At 37.0% G+C, this 22,685-nt stretch overlaps 1 protein-coding gene across 1 annotated transcript in view; it reads right to left on the reverse strand.

Annotated features, from left to right (window-relative positions):
• Positions 1–784: 784 nt before the first annotated feature.
• The window catches only part of LOC149551723 (Rhomboid-related intramembrane serine protease family protein), a 172,218-nt gene continuing 150,317 nt past the window's right edge, over positions 785–22,685 (reverse strand). The window contains exon 7 of the mRNA XM_089787236.1: positions 785–1,244. Coding sequence (XP_089643362.1) covers positions 1,056–1,244 — 189 coding nt within the window. The 3' untranslated portion in view covers positions 785–1,055. The remainder of the gene's footprint in view (positions 1,245–22,685) is intronic.

Raw genomic sequence — 22,685 nt, forward strand, 5'->3', positions numbered from 1 at the left:
TCAACTAGCTGATTTCGGTTTATGGTGGCTAAGGTAAACAAATATGTGGATGGCCTCAATTCTTCAAGCGGATTCTTCTCTAAGTGTTGTGCCGGTAGGAATGGAGAGGGCGTGTCATACCGTTGTATCATTTTTTGGTTGTTAAGTCGGTTTTGTATGATCTAGTCTTCAGGCACAGTTGTTTTTGCTTCAGCCCCTACTACTGTTTTTGGGTGTTGGGCTAAGCTCCCTTTTAGATATGTTCATATAGGTTTGAATATTTTGTGCAAAGTAAGGGCCCCAATAAACTCCATTAGTAAACTTAGAATTATCCACACAAACAATAAATATCAACGTATTGAATAGTATAAGATACGTCAGAAAACATCAAAATCTCCTCCATCAATCATGTTTATGTTCCCTCACAAGATAACCCTACACAAACCCCAAAATCGTATAATGAAATGACAAGAAGAAGCAATATTTCATGGGAAATATTTACGTAAGATACGCAGCTGGAACCAAAATTCAAGAATATTCGGAGAACCAAACATTTACAAACACACATCCTCATATATTCATAATCCTATTTCTTAAATTTAAATATAATTGCAATATTGAGCAAGTCGGAAAACCCTGAAAATCCTAATAGCAATGCTAGATCTAAGTAGGCAGTTTTTTTCTCTCCATGCTACATATTGCAAAGAATTAAATGGTAAATATAACCAGATTAACGATCAGTCTATCATAAACTATTATACTAGATAGATAAAAGGTACCCAAGTTGAGTAGTTCGCCCATAACATACACTAAATTTCAGTTGACACAGATTATATTGCAGATAAGATTTAGAATTTCACTTCAAACTGTTTTATAAAGATCGAGAGGAATAGATTTCTCAAAGTAAATAACCACAAAAAAATGTTACAGGATATGATTGACTCAAACTAGATCAACTCAATGTTTTAATAACTCTCCCCTTGATTGTGTAAACTCCTACGGGCACATTTGCCAAGGAGCTTCTTTCCAATAGTACAGTTTACCATTCTCGATACAACCCTTCAATACCTTTGTGCCTATTTTTTCAAGGACTTTCTTTGATCTTTGTCAGTCGAGTCTCCAGAGGGAATTCGACTCAGCAACCATATTAAAGCAACTCCAACCAAAGCACCAGAAAAGTGTGCAATATGATTGATACTCCCACCCAGCAATAAACGACCATTGCCGCTACTTAATTGTACTGAAGCTTGGGCTGCTTCCATTACCTGATGTCTCATAGTAATTGCAAAACAAATCAGCATATAATTTTTTAAATCTAAAAACACTCCAAGCAAGTGTGATAGTTGTGCAAAAATAAGATCGAAGTACTATTGCTACTTAAAAAAAACAAATATGGAATTAATGGATTTTTCCAATACAATTGGAGCTTGTGCATGTTAAATTTGTCGATAATCAAGATAATAATTTTTCTTTTATTCATATCACTGGAAAGCCTGACTTGATGGCAGCATGGTAGAATTCTGCAGCATTGATAACCATGTGAAATGAACCAGAAAAGTAAAATGCCAATGTTATAATTCACAGTTTCGGTATAGCTTACAAAGAAAACATGCATGTCCTTTTCTAGACGATAGAAATAATTCTGACACAATGAGATTCAAAAGATGAACATGCACTGATCTGTTTATCCGTTTAGTGAAGACAATCTACTTTTCACACAACTGTAGCATCAACCAAGGAAATATTATGTTCTGATGCCATAGCAAACAAGGCCAGATCCTAGATCTGGTAATAGACACTAGGGTGCAGGTCTCCAATTCAGCTTGTTTTCATTCTCATCGCTACTCTTCCCGATTAAAAAGTCTCCTTATGATACACTAAATCAAGTGGATTCCTGTCTTTGTTTTTCTTGTAATCTATTTCATGCTATCTCCAGTTTAGTTAAACAGATATAATGCCATATATTCCATTTCATCAAAGATTACACTGAAGGCACCTTTATTTAAGGCAGTCATTAATGCCTTAACTTTGTAATAAATGTAACAAAATATATATAGTATGTACTATGTACTGATGCAGGCATAATCCTACATTATGTTTATGAGGGCTTGAAACATGTCATCGCATGGCATGTCCCTATACGGCGCATAATCATAGAAATCCATATAGTTTGCATTTGGTTCTTGATGCTAAAACTAGATCTTGCTTTTGTACATGGTCCCTCTACATCTTGCCTAAAGAAAATCTACTCGTTTATTCAATCTTTCTTCTCAACCACACAACCAAGCTTGGGTCTGCGGAATGATTTCATTTTTACCCGTAGTGCATTTCACTCAAAATAAAAGATAAGCACATTTCCAATGACCTTTTTAAATTTTCATGTAGCTGCATTTCCCCTGACCAATAGACTGTGTTATCTAGAAGATTGATAGGTCATTAGATCAAACACTTTAGCTAAATACCTACCTTGTAATATTATAGCATATGAAATTACATTTGCATAAAATAGATAGAAAATTTGAAAACTATTACAAGATAGCTAAATTATATTCCAATCTTACAGAAAGCTAAACCTTTCACGAAGTATCCTATAACAATATTTAAGCATGCCATTCCAACCAGAACATTTCTCAAAAGTTAAAAGTGCTCTAACTTGGAAACTGATCCTTAGGCAAATCCTAAATAAAGACTGAAGAAGTAAAATAATAGAGGTTATCATCTGCAATGTAATTCATTATGTAATGTCACCTATTGGGACTTTACTTGATTTACCTTCAAATTCCTAACTAGGGTTTGAAATGCACTTGGAAATGGCAATTTACTAAGTCTCTACAATGTTCCCTACTAGGAGTTTGCCAATTCCCAGTGATTAACACACATTTAAATTAGATTAAATTAAGAAACAACTAATGATTTCTAATACATTTTATAGTTAACATATACATAAGCCCAAAGTCCTTACTTATCTCTTAATCATCAACCCTAAGGAGGATGGGGAATTGCTTGTAATGGGTGCTAGGAAACCAATCTGCAAGTAGGCTCCCTCAAGGTTTCCAGAACACATATTCGTTACCCATGTTAGGACTTCTCCCTGAAGGCTTTAGAAGTACATGTCCTTACCTGCCTTGGGATTCACCTACCTTGTGAAAAATTACTCCGCTCTCCCAAACAAAACCAACCTATCCTCTTAAGGGGCAATAGCAAGCGATAAAGGAATAGGCTAGGACTGGAATGACTACAAATGGATTACGAATAATTATAAATATAATACAACACAACTTCTCTCTCTCTCTCTCTCTCTCTCTCTCTCTCTCTCTCTCTCCCTCCCTCTGCGCATACATGAATGTATGCATGTATATTTGTGATTCGCTATTTTGGCTAACAATTGGCCCTTTCATAGATTTTAAATGAGACCAATACTATTAGTCAACAGTTGAGAGAACTGAAAAACAACTCCTCTTTGATTTTTTTATTACAGTACAACAACCTCTGTTAGATATCTTTTTGGATTTTCAGATTATGTCAATATAAGGGGGCATGCTTTTGACCAGAAACCAGTAAAGGAACTAACAATTATTCACCATCATAAAATTATAGGAAAAAAAAATCTTTCTGATTCATACACCAATTATCGGCTTCAGACAATAACTAAACACCACTGGACAATAGCCTTTAATTCAGAGATAAATTCAGGCTTAAACAAAACTGAAGGATTCCAATCACAAAGAACAGTAAATACCCATATAAACACTGGCACCACAAAGAATGCTAGTCCAATGCCTGAAAACAAAGTTCGAACACAAACACAAGAATAAACTAGATACACAAAGATATCTTCATAAACCTTCAATTCGTATCTTTCATTCAATTCAAAAAAAGACCAGCAATATCAAAAAAAAGTCTCACTAATATGTCAAAGCATAAGGGGGATTCTAAAATTATTGATCCCTTGTTCAGTTTACGTTCCCCTATTTAAAGCCCTTGAAACAACTGTCCAATCAATTACATAAAACCTAATTGTTTTTAAAGAATCAATATAAAGAATAAATAAGTTTTTTTAGCCAACTTAAATAACAAGTCTCCAATGAATAATGACAAAAGTAGAAAAGACAATTTCATGAAGTCTTTTCAGCTTCTCCTGGTGGTTGCCAAGTAGCCTAATGGTGCTTGTAGACCTATAAAGCCTCTATAACGGCCAACATCTTGTCATGATCAGGGACACCCACATTGCTGTTTCAAATGGGCCAAGATAATTTTCTGTCTCTTGATTTCCTCAACCTTGGCAATGAAATTACTGTGATGATTGACACACCACAACAGGATGGCATCTATGTGGGCCAGTTCTGTGTGCTTCTCTTTACAGAATACTAAGGGATGAGCTTTATTCTGATATTTTGTTTTAAGCATATTAGCAGAGACTATCCCTCAGTTATCCTTTCTTTTCAATTCACAATTTATATCTTTGAAAACCTGGACCATCTCACAGTGATCATATCTTTGGCCTCCTCAATTAGCTTGTTTAAATTAACTACTCTTTTATATACAATCACATTTAAATCCAAGGCTATAGATCCTTGTATCACAAGGAATGTCTTTTGATAGTAATATACCTTTAGTGACTATTACTATGACACTGATCCTCATCTCAATGACTTCTTGTAGTAGCCTTGTGCTGACTTTACGCACTACACCCTCCATCTTTACAACTCTGATTTTGGATACACAACATTTCTAGCTATTACCAACTCATTGTAAGACTTGCTCAAGTTGTCAATGAATGGAAAACCCTTGAGTATCTAATCTGCAATCCACTCCCGAGTAATTTTGCCAAATTGACTGTCTATCTGCAACTGTGCAATCAATTCTTTGTGTCGATCAGATTTTGGGTCTATAATAGTGGGAGGGGCAACGGTGGATGATATTCACATTGGGCCTAGCAAAGACCTGAGGCATTTGTATAATGTTTCTAGTTCCACCATAGCTTTTAGACTATCATTGTCAAGCTTGGTCTTTTTCAACCCTTTCCACTAATCTATTAGTTCAAACCTGCCAATAATGCAAATCTGCATCTATGCTGGGGGGCGTAAGTCAATCCGAGTGATGTTGAAGTTAGCAGGGGTGGTTTGGCTTCAATTTTTTTGTTGTGTGTTTGAGTGACCAATTTCTACGAAAAAACAATCTGACTCTTGACTCTCAACCAAGCCAGAAGTAATCTTAAGCCTCTTTCTCTTGGGATGAGGTGGAGATTGCAAAATCTGAGTAATGGCATCTTTAGGTGACTATTTATAAGTTTCCCTTTGTCTTCTGCTGACAGGGTTGATTGGAGCCATGAAGTAGATGATGACACTTGAGATGCACTTTGCATTGCATCAGGGGAAAGAAACAAAGTTCTTCTAACTAGGGGTGTTTTACTAATATTTGCACAGAAGAGGAAAATGAAGACAGTCTCACCCCTTGTGTCCTACCACTCTCTGTCTTGAGCGATTCTTTTTCCTTTGTCATAATCCTTTGATTTTGGTGCTTCCAGATCTCCTTCTTGACGTCTCTCTTCTTGGTCTCCATTAAAAGTTAATGCCCGAGAATCAGGCTGCTATCTACCCCCATAGGTAGGTTTGAGGTTTGTGTTCTTCTCGGGAGGTTGCTCATCCCTATCCCCACCAAGATTGTTTGAGGAGGCCTGTGTAACAGTGACAGTGGGAGACTAGCTCGAAATAGTTGAACTATCCTATTTCGAGAATTGTTTATCCCCTGCAGATGAATATTTCTTGTGACTTTTCTTCTTATCAACCCACATTTGGGTCCTCTTGATCACTGCAAGCATCCTTCTGTCCAAATTATCTTACTCAGGAAGACTCCAATCAACAGTCCCAGGGATGAGCCTGCACCTATGAAATATATAAGGTATCCACTACATTAGACTCATCATCCATGATACCAATGACATCCATTGGGAGGTGATAATCTTTTATTTGATTTGATGTTAGCCTCAACCAATCCCTCTTCCTTACTTCAAATTCATCAATGCAATCTATCCAAAAATCTTCCACATGTGAAATATGATGATATGTGGACCCGAGAAACAAATTTTTCTTAATAAGGTCTTTAGAATCAAATTGCCCTCTCAGAACATCACGTGTCCATTGCACACTTTGTTGCTGCCTTCACAATATTAAGGGCATTAGACAATGATTGACAGCTGTATACTCCTAAACTAATAGGAAAGGGGATGCTTGCTTTGTGCCTTTCACTACATCTTTTGTTTACCTTAAAAACCTGCCTACAAAGGTCAATTATGATAATCTTGTCATGTGCATACCTGGGCAGTTTTTAGGGAAAACCATGAAAGCCACCAATTCTGATGTAAGTGAAAATAGGAAATTGCAAGAAATAGCTATCTTACGTCTGTATTAAGGCTGCATCTTCAAAGGAGATGTTTTGTTCAAGGTGCCCATGCAATTCTATCACCAACTTCATGGTAAATACATTATTGACTCTCCTGAAATCTGCATAATTGTTCTATGGTTGCGATCTGGGGTAAAAATCATATATCTAGATGTCATAATAAAAATCCTTGAAATGATCCAGTCCGGGCCAGTGTTGAGTGCAGGCCAAGGCATATAGTGAATAAGAAGACATAAAGAAGAATTTCTCCAATGGAAACATAGTGATTAACAAATGTAGTCTATCACTAATCATTCCGGTCCAATCTATGTATCCTGATCCTGAGCAGATGACACGGATAAAGAAAAACATCCATTCATCTAAGTTGAGGGCACCCTTATCACCTCTAAACCTTTGCAACAAAACAACCATGTCTATGATCTCCCTTTAATAAAGGTGATATAAATCATACTAGACAACTTGAATTGTTCCTTCTTCGGGGGTGAGAACCATTTTTGGCAATTTTATTCTGATAAAATCCCTTTCTAAGATTAAACTCACATTGTGATGAAGTAAAATCCCAGTGAGCATATGCATCTGTATTTGGCAAGCGGAAGAAATTCTGGAGTGTTGCCCTATCAAGAATTACCAAAATTTGACCATTGCGTGTCTTAATGGCTCTAGAGCTACGATCATATCTATATAGATTCAAGCATCAAATTGACACAATGTATGACCACTAGAAATCTTGTGGCTTGAATAAGCCCCCCTTCAACTAATCTTTGAGTGATGGGATGCATATTGGGGTTCACTATTCTCTCCAGGAATCATTTAAATCAACATATCCAAGCTCTGTATCCCCTATCTCTGAAACTGAGCATTCTAGAGCATTTAGGTGATCATACCCTAGATTCTTGAACTTCATGGCTTTGGTCTATATATTCAAGTTCAATTAAGTGCAGACTTTAACTAAGCTTGAAGTTAGCTTAGAATAATTAGAGAACTTACTAGTTTGCTAACGTTGCATGCACAAAGAATTTTGATGCCCTAACTTCTTCTCTTTTGTCGACTATCTCAATGAATTGTATAAATGATAAATTCAAGTTATTAAAGGTTTTCCATTACTGGCACTTCACTTGATGACATCTGCCCATCTTTTTCAAAATAGTCAACTTCCTTTTGACTTGTCAGATTCCACCTCTTGAATTAGAACTGCCTCTTAAGATGATGCCTTTATTCTTTCATTCATGACTATGCAAAACTTTTCCTTCAAAACATGTTGAAGAGTACAATTAGTTTTGGAATAACTCGGCAGACCCGAAATACTTTTTAGAAAGTTCCAACTCTCATCAAGTTCTGCTGACATTTTTGGAATACCAGCCCCTTCTTTGTCTTGTATCTTCAATTTTAATGTGGTTTCATTCCAAGGATCGAGTTCTGACAAGGGTTTTAGAACTGATTGTCGGGCCCAAAACACTCAAAAGAAACATTCAAAAAAGCTTTTTCGGGCTTTGACCACGTACATTGAATCTATCTTTCTTCCACTTTTCTTTTCCTTCACTTATATCAAAGTTCCACTTTTAATGTAAAGTTCTGATTTGAGTTCGAGAACCAATGTTAGGAACTTGGACTTAAAACACTTTTGAAAATTGACAAAGGGCAGAGTACATGACTTGGACCTTCAAATACACCTACAACATATTCGTAGGGCCAAGACTAACGCAGTGCAAGGCAGGAGTATCCCCAAAGGAGATGTCCTAGCCCCCAACAATATAACCACACAACGGAAACACAATAACAAGAAGCAACAATGCAAGATCTGATACCAAATTACAATAATTTGTTCATAAAATATAACTGATTACATGCAATATGCCTGGCTATAAGGTCTTCTTGGTTAGGGTCAAATACAAACAGCAATTACAAAATCAGTTCTGCAAGATCCAACAAGATTCAACTTACAAAACCAATCTCAGCTAGTCCAAATACACAATTGGATAAGAACATTAAGAAGAATCCACACTTGTACCCTTAGGTCCACCAAGAAATCCTCTAGTTCCTAAGCCCCAGCTCTAGCTCTTCAAATTCGTATCTATCCTTCCATCCATCCCAACTCAATGAATAAAAGACTCCACAAGAACCCCTACTTATACTAACTAAGCCACAAGTCGGCCTCCAACAGCAATTAAATGTCCAAAAATCAATACTCGAGCAAAATCGCGATATCTCCTAGCTCCGATTGAATTAGAACTCGTGCTTCGAACTGAAGGTAGCCCTTTAGGTCCTCTACGACCCTTGAAATGCACAAAGACTGATTCATCAAGGATATCTGCGCATCCATCCTAAAAATCATGCATAGAAACCTGTCACATAAACTGCCCAAAATCGATACTCCAGGAGAATTGCCATACCTCCCAACTCATGAGGAATTACGACTTGCGCCTTTAACAAAAGGAAGTACTCTAGGCCCTCTTCAATCCCTAAAATGTGCATCCTCTCATTCATTGCGCAAAATTAGTTACACAGCCTGCAACGGGCACCTAGAAACCAGAAAATGCAGCTCCAGCAGCAAGGTAAAAACAGTTCAAACTTCAACTCAATCCATCCAATCTCTATGCAATAATGAGAAAAGGTTCCCCAATGTGTCTCCAACACATCCCTAACCATGAAAGCATAACTCCACCAAAATCCAAGCTTGATGCTCCTCAATACTTAACCAAAATCCCTCCAAATATGTAGGATTGTAGGCAAGCCTAGGATGCTCCTGCATCAGATACCCCAAGTTCGAAAAGATGTTCTAGTAACTAGAAGAACATCTTCTAGGATTCAGCATATAAATCCCAAACTGGTTCTTCACATACATGTCCTCTAAGTCTTCAACTTGCACACTCTTTCCCTTGTTTTTCTTCTTCTTCTTCACATCCACCACAGGTATTCCAAAGATCTACTTTCCATGCTGATCTCCAACCTTCTCAGAATTTGTCAACTCAACTCGACTGCTAGTACTCAGGTTCCTCCTACCGAGCTCTCCATTCTGCAAAGGAATCAAGGAAAACTTCCTACCACCTTTCTCAATAGTAAACACATTCCTAACACAATCATGCACAACCCTGCAATCATACTGCCAAGGTCTGCCAAGTAACACATGACAACTGTTCATATCCACAATATCACACAACACTTGATCCTTATACTGCCCAATCTAGAAATCAACAAGACATTGCTCCCTCACTTCCAAAGCATGCTCACCTTGCAACCAGCCAATCCTATAAGGATAAGGATGTCTCATTCTCTTCAAACCAAATTTCTAAACCATCTCCTCAGCAACAAGGTTATCCGTACTACCACCATCTACAATCACCTTGTAGACTTTACCACCAGACTTACAACAAGTCCTGAACAAACTAGTTCTCTGATAGGAATCCAGCGTCCTCTCACCAATCAGTGTTCGCGGAGCCAGCAAACTCTCTCCTTCCTTAGACTGACTGTCCTGGACTACAACCTCATTCACAACAATAGTTGTCCTCCCAATCAGACATTCAAAAGATCTATGCCCTTCTTGACCACACTTGAAACAATTACCTTTGAACCCACCTCCACCTGTCTTTTTCTGTTCAACAGATTCTGGTTAAGCTTCTGCTTTTGGTTTAGCTTGTGCCGAACTATCCTACTTCTCCTTCCCTCGAGAACTACCTTGATTCTTCCTCTTTAGCTTCTCCTCTACTCTCAAAGCATACTGATAAGCATCCTCAACTGAAGAAATATTCAGCATACCAACCTCATCCTAAATATTGAATCTCAAATCATTAATATATCAAGCTACCTTCTCTTTTGACAATTCTCTATGTCCAAACCAAATAGTCAACTTGTAGAACTCCTCGATATAATCCTTCACAGTCATATCTTTCTATTTTAGATTCTGCAACTTCAAACAACTCAAGTTCATAATCAACAAGAATGAACTTAGCTTTCAACTTAGTCACCATTAACCTCCATCTAGTGATCTTCATTTCACCTTCCTCTTCTCTAGCTCTTTGTAGTTCTTTCCACCAAAGAGTAGCATGTCCCTTCAGCTTAGTTTGTGCCAACACCTAAAGCACTTACAATTTCAGCAATCATGTCACTCTTCATCAATGCCATTTGAGATCTGAAACTGGCTTTAACCTCCTCCATCTCATATCTGAAATCTACTTTAACCTTCTCTGAGATCTGTTCTTCTACAACATCACTAAGATCAATTGCCATAGATCCAATTTTCTTGGAGGCATCTTCCAAAATTTTAACAAACCCTATGCAACAAATCCACCAATCTAGATGATCAATCAGCCACAAGATCAACCTTCTTTGCAAATCCTAGTGTTAACTGCCTCAGCTTCGGCGATCTGTCAACACACTCAAGAACAACCTCGGCTCTGATACCATCTAAAGCAGTGCAAGATAGGAGTATCCCCAAAGGAGATGTCCTAGCCCCTAGCAATATAACCACACAACGGAACATGCAATATGCCCGGCTATAAGGCCTTTCGAGTCAAAGCCAAATACAAAAAACAATTTCAAAATCAATTCTACAAGATCCAACTTACAAAACCAAACTCAGCTAGTCCAGATACACAACTAGATAAGAATATCAAGAAGAATCCACACTAGTACTTTCAGGTCCACCAAGAGATCCTCTATCTAGTTCCTAAGCTGCAGCTCTAACTCTTCAAATTTGTATCTATCCTTCCATCCATCCCAACTCAATGAATAAAATACTCCACTAGACCCCCTACTTATAACAACTAAGCCACAAGTCGGCCTAGCAATTACAAATTAAATAAAACTAACATTAAATTCTTGAAAAGCCACAAGTCGGCCTCCAACAACAATTAAATGTCCAAAAATCAATACTTGAGTAAAATCACGATATCTCCTAGCTCCGATTGAATTAGAACTCGTGCTTCGAACTAAAGGTAGCACTTTAGGTCCTCTACAACCCCTAAAATGCGCAAAGGCTGATTCATCAAGGATCTCTACACATCCATCCCGAAAGTCATGCATAGAACCTGTCGTGTAAACTGTCATAAATCAATACTCCAAGAGAATTGCCATATCTCCCAACTTATGAGGAATTAGGACTTGCGCCTTTAAAAAAAGGAAGTACTCTAGGCCGTCTTCAATCCTTGAAATGCACATCCTCTCATTCATTGCACAAAATTAGTTACATGGCCTGCAACAGGCACCCAGAAAGCAGAAAACACAGCTCCAGCAGCAAGGTAAAAACGTTTCAAACTTCAACTCAATCCATCCAATCTCTATGCAATCATGAGGAAAGGTTCCCCAATGTGTCTCCAACACATCCCTAACCATGAAAGCATAACTCCACCAAAATCCAAGCTCGATGCTCCTCAATACTTAACCAAAATCCCTCCAAACATGCATGCTCCTGCATCAAAGACTTAAATTGTTCAAGAAACGATGTCGGACTCAAATGGATGTTTTTGAACTAAGACTTGGGCACTTGGAGAAAGACTCAACTAATCTAAGTACTAAATGGGACATCAAGCTCCAACGAAGGAAATGGAACATAGATGACACTCAAAGAAACAAAGAGATGGGTAAGAGTGAAAAACTCACACTTGTTGCAAACAAGTTATTGGATCCCAATGATTGTTATGGAATTTCTCTCAAATTCTGGCAACTTAACCAAGGACTTAAAAGACTTAGAAACTTAGGCAACAACTATTATAACTGATATTAATGTTATAGTTTATGTATTAGACCATATAATGGTCTCTTATTGCATTCTGATATAATCTTTTGTAATTAGTATTGGTGCATAGATAAGTCACAGCATACCACTTATTGTTACACAATACTTGCAAGCAATTAAATATGATTCAATTCCTTTTCTGAGCACTGATGATATGTATTCCTTTTGCGATCCTTCTTGACAATGAGTAACAAATATACTTTATAATCTCTAATCCCTTGATGATTGTTAAGATGTGTTTTAACTTCATCTTATACCTTGTACATGGGAATGGTTGTAATATAAAGGCATCTTTATGTCTCTAGATCCCTTCAATGGGTATTGTACCATTTCATAATTAATTCACTTGTTATAGGATTTGTCTCTACTTAAGATGACATGAATATGTCTTTGACTATTCCTAGCAATGTTTATATGTCACTATTATTATTAGACTTTGTGTGTTATCACTGCCCAGTCTTAAATCCATTTGTCAATCATGATGAATGCTATTAACTACTGAACTCAGTGAGGTTGGCCTATTAGCTACAATAAATTGTTGCCACCTAATTAGACTTGGTGACTTGTCCTTGACAGAGTATAATTGATAATATTAATCAGTATTTGACATTGGACTATTCACTGCCTCTACATACTCCCCCAATGAGGAATAGGGACAATTGTCATCAACGGCTTGAACACAATTGATATATCACTAACCTTGATTTGTAATAATAATACTAACCATTCATTATAATTTCTTAATGTTTGTTATCTCATAGCCAATCCCCTTTGTTATTAAGGAGTCAACATAATTGTTGTTCTTCAATTGTTACTGAAGTCAATGTTTGCAAGGACTCACATTCTTACACGTGTCGCATGATGCTTGTCTTAACCTTATGTTAATTGAAATTATCATTAGCTAAATAATAATAGTAGTTTACTTCCTTCCAAATATTCAATTTGATTAAAAGATGTCATTGTGGATATAATCACCGTTCTTTGACTTCAATACATCTAGCAATATACAAGTCAACATCTCCCATTAATCAATGTTTAATGGATGTTCCTTCCACGGTAAATGCCTTAATCGGTATTCTTTATTTGACTATCACTTTTACAATCCAGTCTCTCATGTAATACTTCGCTTGGATTTGGCAATCGGAGCACCATCTTTGGCAAATATTAATCGAAGGTTATGCATATTCAATCTCCATTCTTGTGTAGCTTTATCTAATGAATTTGATCTCTAAGTTTATGATTGCATGGTTAAACATTCTTCCTCCATCCGTACACCATCCACCTTCCACATTACAAAGTGCCTATTCCATACTGCATCCCTACCATTTCGAACGGCCCTATGCTCTAGCATACCGTACGGCCCTGTGATCAATCACACCGTACGACCTTGTGCTCCATCATACATACGGTACCATCAACTGTATGGCCATATCTGTCATCCACCATCTGCACGACTTGCCTTTCCTATTACACAGACTCCTACCTTGTGGCCACTGTACAACACCACCTCCCTTGATTTCACTCGTCCGTATGATCATCTTCACTCCCTTGTACAACCATCTCCACTACTCCATATGATCATCTTCTTAATTCACCGTATAGCCCGTCCTCACTACCCATCGTACAACCTCCTGTTTTACCATCGTATGGTCCTCTCTAAGCCTCCAGTTTGATCCCTCTCGTCCGTACACACCTACTGACCACCTGACACTAAAGGAATTGGAATACAGAGCAACACCTTTAATTACTGGAATTGGAGCATTACAGTGGTATCAGAGCTTCGATCTTGCCAGCTTGTGGACAGTGGATGAGAGTTTATAGCCAGAAGAGAAGAAGAACCCATTCCATTGATAGAACCATAGCCACCGAACTCGTGGCACTACTGAGGGAGCTTGCAAAGAATCAGACACAGATCAATGATACTCAACGACTCATGGAAGAAACTCTTAAGAAGTTGACAGACAATAAAATATCTGGTGAACAAAATGAACACCGCGTGGACTCGGTATCAGGTAAAGAAAACCCCCTTCCAGCATGCTCTCGACCTTCCATGCCATCTTTTCCACCACATGGAGGGAAACAACCAACCTTTGAAGAAACGCAAGAACAACTGAGGGAAGATTGGAAGAATGCGAAGTTTGAGGAAGATATATCCTACAAAGATTATGCAGATCTGAGAATGAGATATTCAGGGGGCGGAAACAAAGGATATTTAAATGATGATCTTAGAAGGAAGTTGAGTAAAGCAAATTTGTCTCCATTTGACGGATCTGGATTCATATCTGCACAAGCGTGGACAATGAAGGCCGATACTTACTTCCAACTTAATCCGATGCCAAAAGAAGAAGCAATTAAATTTGCGCCATTGCACTTAGAGGGAGTTGTGCATGAATGGTGGCATCATGACACCATCACACTAGGGCATGATCAAATAAATAATTATGTGGAATTCAGTGAGAGATTGATAGATTGATTTGATGGTAAAGATCCGAAACTCAATTTCAAAGATTTGGCACAACTGAGACAAAATAGATCGGTCGACTAGTACATTGCGAAATTTCAGAAACTCTCTATTTTGGTCATAGACATTTCTGAAAGAAGACGGGCAGTGCTCTTCATGGACGGACTGACAGAACCACTGAAAGGTTGGGTAAAGGGGTTCAATCCTACCACCCTGTTAGAGGCCATTAAGAGGGCATGGAGTATGGCATCATCATCGGCATTGTTAGGTGGATATTTTGCAACCGACAGTTTTGGCTAAAAATTCAGTCGCAAAATAAGATGACCAGCCACAGCGTGTGAAACAGAGTCTCTCCTACCTTAAAGGGAAGGCTCCCCCTTCTCACCGTTCCTTGGATCAACTCAAAGTAAGCAAGAAATTGAGAGATTTATAACAGAGTGTTACTATTATCCTTTCTTTTTAACTTTCAAGAAAGGATCCACTTATTCGAGAGGCGAATAATGGGCAAGGTGAATCTCTAACTTCTATCACGAGCTAGAAACAGTGATACCGATAAATTTTAACTAACTCCAAGGCTAGCCAAAACGTACTAGTTTGGCTCTAAGTCCTGTTGTACTTCTATATGGTAAAATCTTTACAATTAGGGCACAAAGACTCCTAAAAGTAAAAATAATTAACTATTTTGCGAATTAAGACGAACATACAAGCTAAAGACAAAGCTTCCAGCTATGGATTTTCACAATTGTTCCTAGTCAAAGCTCGGGTTTCAATTGTTTCTTAACTCTTTTCTATCAATTCACAAGATACAATATCAATAACAAAAGATAGTATGAATCAAAGATAACTTGAATGAATTATAGATAAAGCTTACAATTCATACAAGTGACAATTTCACTTAATCAAAGTTAAGTCTCAAATGCTCCTTTGTATTCACTTTCTCTCAAAATAATGCTCACACAAACAAAGTTTTGCTGACACAATTTCTCTAGAGCTCTCTTGCATAAAGATAATGATAAATTTACAATGAGGGGGCACTCCTTTATATAGGCATAGGAGTTGAGAAAAAGATGGAGGAAAAAGTGGGAGCAACTCAACCAACTTTGACCAAGTCTAACTACAGAAACTAAAGGGTTACATGCAACTCGCATTACATCTTTTGTATACACGCAATTCGCATTACATGCTATTACACTTTTTCATGTAATGCACTCTAAACAACTATGAAATAGAAATTACACAATAATCTTAAAGATTGCTTCTTAATGCCTTGAATTTCATAATGACGTCACGCACTGTGGGAAGATCAGCAATCTCCATAGTCTTTGATATGGCTTCGATTCTCACTACATTTTCATATGCTGATTGCACAACTTTGGAATTTTCTATTGTATTATCTAACAAGTGTTTTGTCAAGGATTTGTACAAAACGAACCTGTTCATTGTGTGCGAACCAAAATCTTCAAAATCTACATCAGCATTGATCCTGATTGTATATTTTGAATTCACTCTCTCTGTTGCCAAAAGATTACCAAGATTATTAGTAACACGGCATCCCAATTGCCCCAAATCACAAGAAGGCTTGTTTCAATTGCTTGACAATCTTCAAGAGCCACTTGCAATTTTGTGATCAACTTTCTTAAGGTCTCTTCCTTGTAACCAATGAGTCTTTGAAATCTGAAAAACATTTCACATGACGGAATAACGTCACATGAGACCATAGCATTCAGATCAAACTTAATCATTTCATCCCAATCCTCAAGGATTTCCTTCAGGTTATCTGCCTCTTGAGTCAGAAAAGAAATTAAGCTTAGTTCCACTCTGTTCATTTCTTTAACATGCCTTAGAATTGCAAGTGTTTCTGTGATAGCTTGAACTCCTCCAACAATGATTTCCTGTATCCAAGACTTAGCAGCTTCAATCAACCTTCTCTCTTTAGATGTTTGTGATGTAACAAAAACATTTTGAGAAGATTGCTTCTGGATGACTTCATTCAAACGAGCTATTTCCCGTTTCAACTGATTCTTCTTTTCCCAAAGCTCATGACTGCTTTTTGATACATTTGCCAATGCATCATGAGCATCTTGTAAAGAACTCAAAGGAGATTGCTTTCCAACTTCAATCTTAGTAAATTTATAATCAAAGCTAGTAAGTTCTTCAACAGGTTTATCTACTAAAGGGTCAGCAACCTCAACATACTTGGATTTGTTAGAATCAACCAAAATTCTAGAAACAATCTTGTCTTTTAGAGATTTGGATTTAGTCTTCTTTACAAAACGATTGTCAGGAGGAACAACCACCTTCCTTCTCTCTGTTGTTATTCTACTCAACCATGCAGGTAGGTTGAAACTTTCATCTATAGAAGCAGGCACAGTGGAGACCATTGGCATTGATCCAAATTGTATATCTGTAGTGACTGAACAGGATTCAGTTTGCACTGCTGTAGGCATAGGAACATGTCGTAAAGATTTTGTCATGAAAAGTTCAAATCCTGTCAAAGATGTATCACGTTGGGAAACTTGACCACTAGTAAGAGTCAGAAAATCTTCAAACACATTTGCTAAGTGTTCAAATTGATCATGTGCAGGAACACGAGGAGCAGCAGATGAAATCAGAAGAGCCATGGTGTTAACTTCCGAGACTGAAATGGAGTGAATGAAAACAGTACAGAATGAATCTACATTATCATCAACCTCATGCAAAAAAGGCTCTTCATGTGGAGAAGACGTGGAAGCTTGTGCAGGCTTGGGAGGAGATGTGATTCTAATTTCTCCTTCTTCATCTAAATTTTCTTTCTTGGATTCTGTTTCCAATTCTTCTTCTAATTCTGTCACTGATTCTTGAATTGGTTTAGGAACTTGAGATGATTTAGTTCCTTTTCTGCCCTTTAATTTGAATTTGAGAGTATTCTTGACATTTGAAGATGAAGCACCATCTTTTCCTGTAATTTCCCGTTGTGACTTCCTGCCAGGAGGACCAAAGCTTCCACAATCCAGACCCATTTTATGATTTACTCTTTTTAGGCCTTTACTTTTCAACCACTTGTTAGTGTTTGCTAAGATGGATTGAAACCTGTCCATAATAGATGTACCTTCTTTTTGTTGCCATTGAATAGGAAAAGGGCACATTTCATCAAAATCGGCTTGATGGAATTCTAGATCAAGGATGTCGCCATCATCTTCAACTTGGAAATCTGGAGGAATTTCCAACATATTAAGATTGATTATTTGTTGCAAGGTTAACCTGCAATAATCCATCTTTATAATATCAAGCTTTGTTCTCATGTTAATCCAAATATCTTCAATGCAATGAACATGAGTATAGGGCCTCTTTATCTGAGACTTCATCTCTCGATAATCAAAATCAAATCTAGCTTTGAATTTATTCAATGTAATCAATTGCAACTCTGCTTCCATATTCTTCGCTTTAGGCACAGAAACAATTGAATAATTGCCAATAGATAAAGGCCTAGCTAAGATGATGCCAAATCCGGGCCTATGTGACGCATGCTGATCATTTTGCACGTCCATGAGTTGTCTGGCTAACTCCATTAGAATGATTCGATCTGTAGCATACTTAGGTAAGGTATACGGCTCTCCTTTGAAATATCCAACTCTCAAGTATGTGAAAGTGAGAAATTGAAGAAAAATGCAGTCGTACTGGTTTACCTTTTCCCATGCTGCATCAGATACTCTTTTGATACACAACTGTTTGTCAAACAGACACCTGTAATGTCCAAAGAAGGCATCTTGGACTCTTCTATAATGGTATTTACTGTTAGTCAAAGTGATTTGGTCATAGTATTCCTAAACAAGTACTTGAAGACGATCACCTTTGGTGGAAAGACCTAAAAAAGACCCCATGGCAGCAGCAATGTAAACTAGATATGAATTCATGTAAAAAGGTACTGATGTTCCTACATTGCATATTTGTTGATAGATCGCAGTACTAATAAGCTCTCCCCAAAAGATGTGTTCTTTGTTCTCTATAATTTGAAACATAAATTTGTACATCCATGGCTCAAAATCGGAAGAATCTTTAAGACCACAGATTCTGCTGAGAAGGATGATGAGATCCTTGTATTCTTGTTTAAAATTTGACCAATGAAGAGTCTTTGGCCATCTGGAAAAATTGCTTCTTTTGTTGTCTAACCAGTAAAGGTTGACATACTTCTGATAGTCGCTTTTTTGTTCATTCCAGCAAGCTAATGACGATTCTTCGGTCAAATCAACACATTCTGATTTTTGAGGAACTTTGAAGATTTGTTCAATCACTTCAGGATCAAGGCTAATGATAACCTTGCCGTCAATGTCTTTAATATTCCTTGTGTTTGGAGTGAAGCGCCGAGCACATCCGTAGACAAAATCAAGTTCTATGGCCGCCATGGGAAATGTAGAAAACAAATGGATGTTGCTTCTTTTAATATGTTTCATCTCATGTGTAGCCGGAGCTTCAATTCTTTGTAGAAAATCAGCTACATCTACGTGACCAATCTTGGTGTCTAGCACGTTATCAAGAAGAAACGTAACTGCATGTGCCAATTCTTTGTCATATTGGTATTTCATCTTGCCCTTGAATTTGGACGGCGAGGACATTTCTTGTGCTTGTACTGGAACACAAAAATCCCAAAACACAAATACATCATCAGAAGGAATCTTCATGCAAGTGAATACCGAAGCAGCAGTGAAGATTCAAAAAGGAGTGACTTTTGAAGAGAAAGCATATGCATATGCAATGGAATGAATGGAATGAGGAATGAAATGAAATGAAAGTGTGGATATGGAAAATGAAATGAAATGGAATGGAATAAAAATGTGCGAAGGTGAAACACATAGGAATGTGTGCAAAGTGAAAGTTGCTGATTTCAAAAGTGACTTAAAGTTTTCAAGGCTTTATTGAATGAAACATGCGTATATGTAAATGCAATAAGTAACGGAAAGTGGAAAGTGAAATGAGATGTAAGTGCGAATGAAAGGTACACTTTACGTGTATATGCAGATGTGAATGAAGGGTAACATGTAAAATACGAGGTGAAAACATGTACTTATTCATGTAAATGCGAATGCGTATATGAAGATGGAAATGAAACAATGAAGGTGAGATAATGAATTATATAGTCACTTTTGGAGGAAGGAATAAGTCAAAGTACATGGAAAGCGAAAATGACATCTTTTTGTCTTTTCAAAATATGACTTTTAATCAAAATCAGACTTTTTGGATGCAATTACACGTAAAGCATTTCGGGTAATTGTGTTGTGCGAATGGAAGTGAAAAATGAGATGGATGAAAATGGAAATGGAAAACGGGATTACATGCATGTGCGGATGGCGAATGAAGTGAAAAACATGTAATCGCATTTGCCGGATGGAATGTGAGATGTAATGACATGGAAACGGAATGTGAAAAATGATAATGCTTTCGCATGTAATGAAGGAGAAGTAAGTTTTTGGGAAAAAACTTGCAACTTCTCCAAAAGGAGAAAAACCGAAAAACAAGCACACAAAACCAAAACAAAAGAAAAAACATACCTTTGAAAAAAACTCAAAAAATGCCAAGATGCAATGCATTCCAAAGATGAAATTTGAATTTGAAACTTGGGGAAGAACCAAAGACATCAAAATGAAGAAGTTCATATTTAAAGGAAAAATGCACATTCTAAGGCAAAGATTTTTTAAAATGGCATACATTCAACGATTCCATACATAAAATTAGCAAGGATAAGCATGAATTAAAATGCAAGAAAGAAGAGGTCCACTTACATGAAAAATATGTGCCAAAAATGAAAGAAAAGATGCTCTTTGTTTGAAATCTTCTTCTAAAATGGTGAGAATTTTTCAAATCTTCAAAATTTGAATTATGAAGGGCAGTAAACAAGGAGATTAGTTAGCAAGATGCCAAAACGTGCCCTAGATTGGCTCCAACTTCCAACGTTTTGAAGATTGCATGTTATTGAGATGTTTTTGCCAAAACAAGCAAAAAATGTGATCTTCCAAGCAAGTCGATTTGAAGTTTTAACACCAAAATAATGATCTTCAAGCAATGTAATCAACTAATGAGGTAAAAACGACTTGATTTCATACAAAAACGTGATCAAACTTTGCAGATTTATGGAGTTTTATGCAAACTCGTGCCCTAGATTGGGAGTTTTAAACACGCTTTTGGGTGCAATAAACTGATTTTTGATGAGGGCAAAATGATCACCACTCCAAAACATTTTGAATGCAAGTGATTTCATCCAGATCCATGGAGAAAATCAAGAGTTATGATCCAAATCGGAGGTTTTTGGAGCAAGAACATGTTTTCTTCACACAATAGGACATTTTTATGTTCATTACATATTTTAAAACATGTTGGAAGGTAAAATAGGACCTTTTAGAGTCCATTGCATGTTTTAAAATGTCTTGAGACATAATCTCACTTTTTGAGACTCATTGTATATTTTAAAATGTATAAGACTCTAAAATCTCACTTTTTGAAGTCACTTACATATTTTAAAATGTCTCCCCTTTTTGATGCAAGCATAAAAACTCAACTTTTCATGTCATTGCATCAAAAAGGTCCACTTTTACAAGCTTTTGATGTAATGGCATGAAAAATGTCCTCAAAGTGAGTTTTTATATGCAATATCATGAAAAGTTTTCACTTTTCATAGTTTTTTACATGAATATGCACATAAAAAGTCCACTTTAAGGCTATTTTGTTATGTATTTCACTTATTTTAATAAAAATGTCAACAATTTGGGTCAAAAATTACATTTATGCATGATATTAATTAATATAATTCATAAACATTAAATTAAAGTGACATTTATATAAGTATTTGATTTAAAAATAAAAAAATTTAAAAGTAACTATATAGTTCTATAGTCACTTAAAATTATAACATAAAGTGCACTATAGTCACTTTAAGTTATAAATTTAAATGAAAAGTAACTTCAAAACATAACAAAAAGTGAAGAAATGTTATTTTTTGAAAAAGAGAATGTCAAAATGAAAATATAACATCATTTTTTTTAAATTTGTGCTGTTGCACCTAAAATGTCCACTTTTGAGGCACTAAAATGACCATATCTCTTGACTGACAACTCCGATTGACCCCTAGGTTAGACCGAATCAAAAAGGAAATCGAAGGGCATGACATGAACAAATCCAAAGCACCAAAAACAAGCAAACAAAAACTCAAAATCAAAGAACGGACTGTGAAGGCTTCAAAAATCAAGCAAAGGCTCGACAGAAAGCAAAACAAAAATGGCTTGACGAAGGCCTTCAGTAAAACAATTTGATATTCAAATTGAAATGGATTGAATCGATTAACATTAAGCAATTGAATATCAAATTCAAGCTTAGAGAAACGCGAAACTAGCTTGGAAAAGTTTCGTGCTGTTATCTGCATTTTGTGGTGACAAAATGCAGTACAACAAGCATCATCCTTGTGAAGTTACTCACATTTAAAACCATTGGTGTTTTCGATGGACAAAGATAATAAACCTCTGCCCAAGATGCCATCATTGGACGAAGCCACCAGACAGGAGTTCTAAAGGAAGAAACTATGTTTCAATTGCAAGCGACCTTGGGAACCTGGCCACAAATGCCTTGGAAAAGAGAAGACCCATTACATTGAGGTCGTGTTCGATGATGAGGATGAACAGGAAGAAATACCCACCAAAGACAACCAACATCACGATGACACCAACATGGTTAGTTTGAACCGCACGAAAAGAATTGCAGCATTGGTACGGCGCGGAGGAACTATCACTCTAGCCAATAGCCCGAGGTGCACAATTTTTCGTGTACGGGGAACCCTTCAAGGACAAAGGATTATGGTGATGCTCGATAGCAGAGCCACTCTAAACTTTATAAACTCATCTTTGGTGAAGCGAAGAGGGGTCTACTTATGGAGACGCATGCAGAATTTCAGGTCAAGGTTGCCGGAGGGGCTCTTCTGCCTTGCACACACGTCGTTCCTCAGCTAAGTATCACAATGGCGAATCACACGGTGACCAAGGATTTCTTCATAGTGGACCTTGATGACATGGAGGTTATTTTGGGCATACAGTGGATGGAGATACTTGATGAATACACTCAGAGCTTCAAACGGATGGATTTCACTTTTGT

The sequence above is a fragment of the Cupressus sempervirens genome, chromosome 6 (assembly GCF_028749045.1).
Source record: "Cupressus sempervirens isolate cs-2001-9-10 chromosome 6, ASM2874904v1, whole genome shotgun sequence".
Classification (NCBI taxonomy): Eukaryota; Viridiplantae; Streptophyta; class Pinopsida; order Cupressales; family Cupressaceae; genus Cupressus; species Cupressus sempervirens.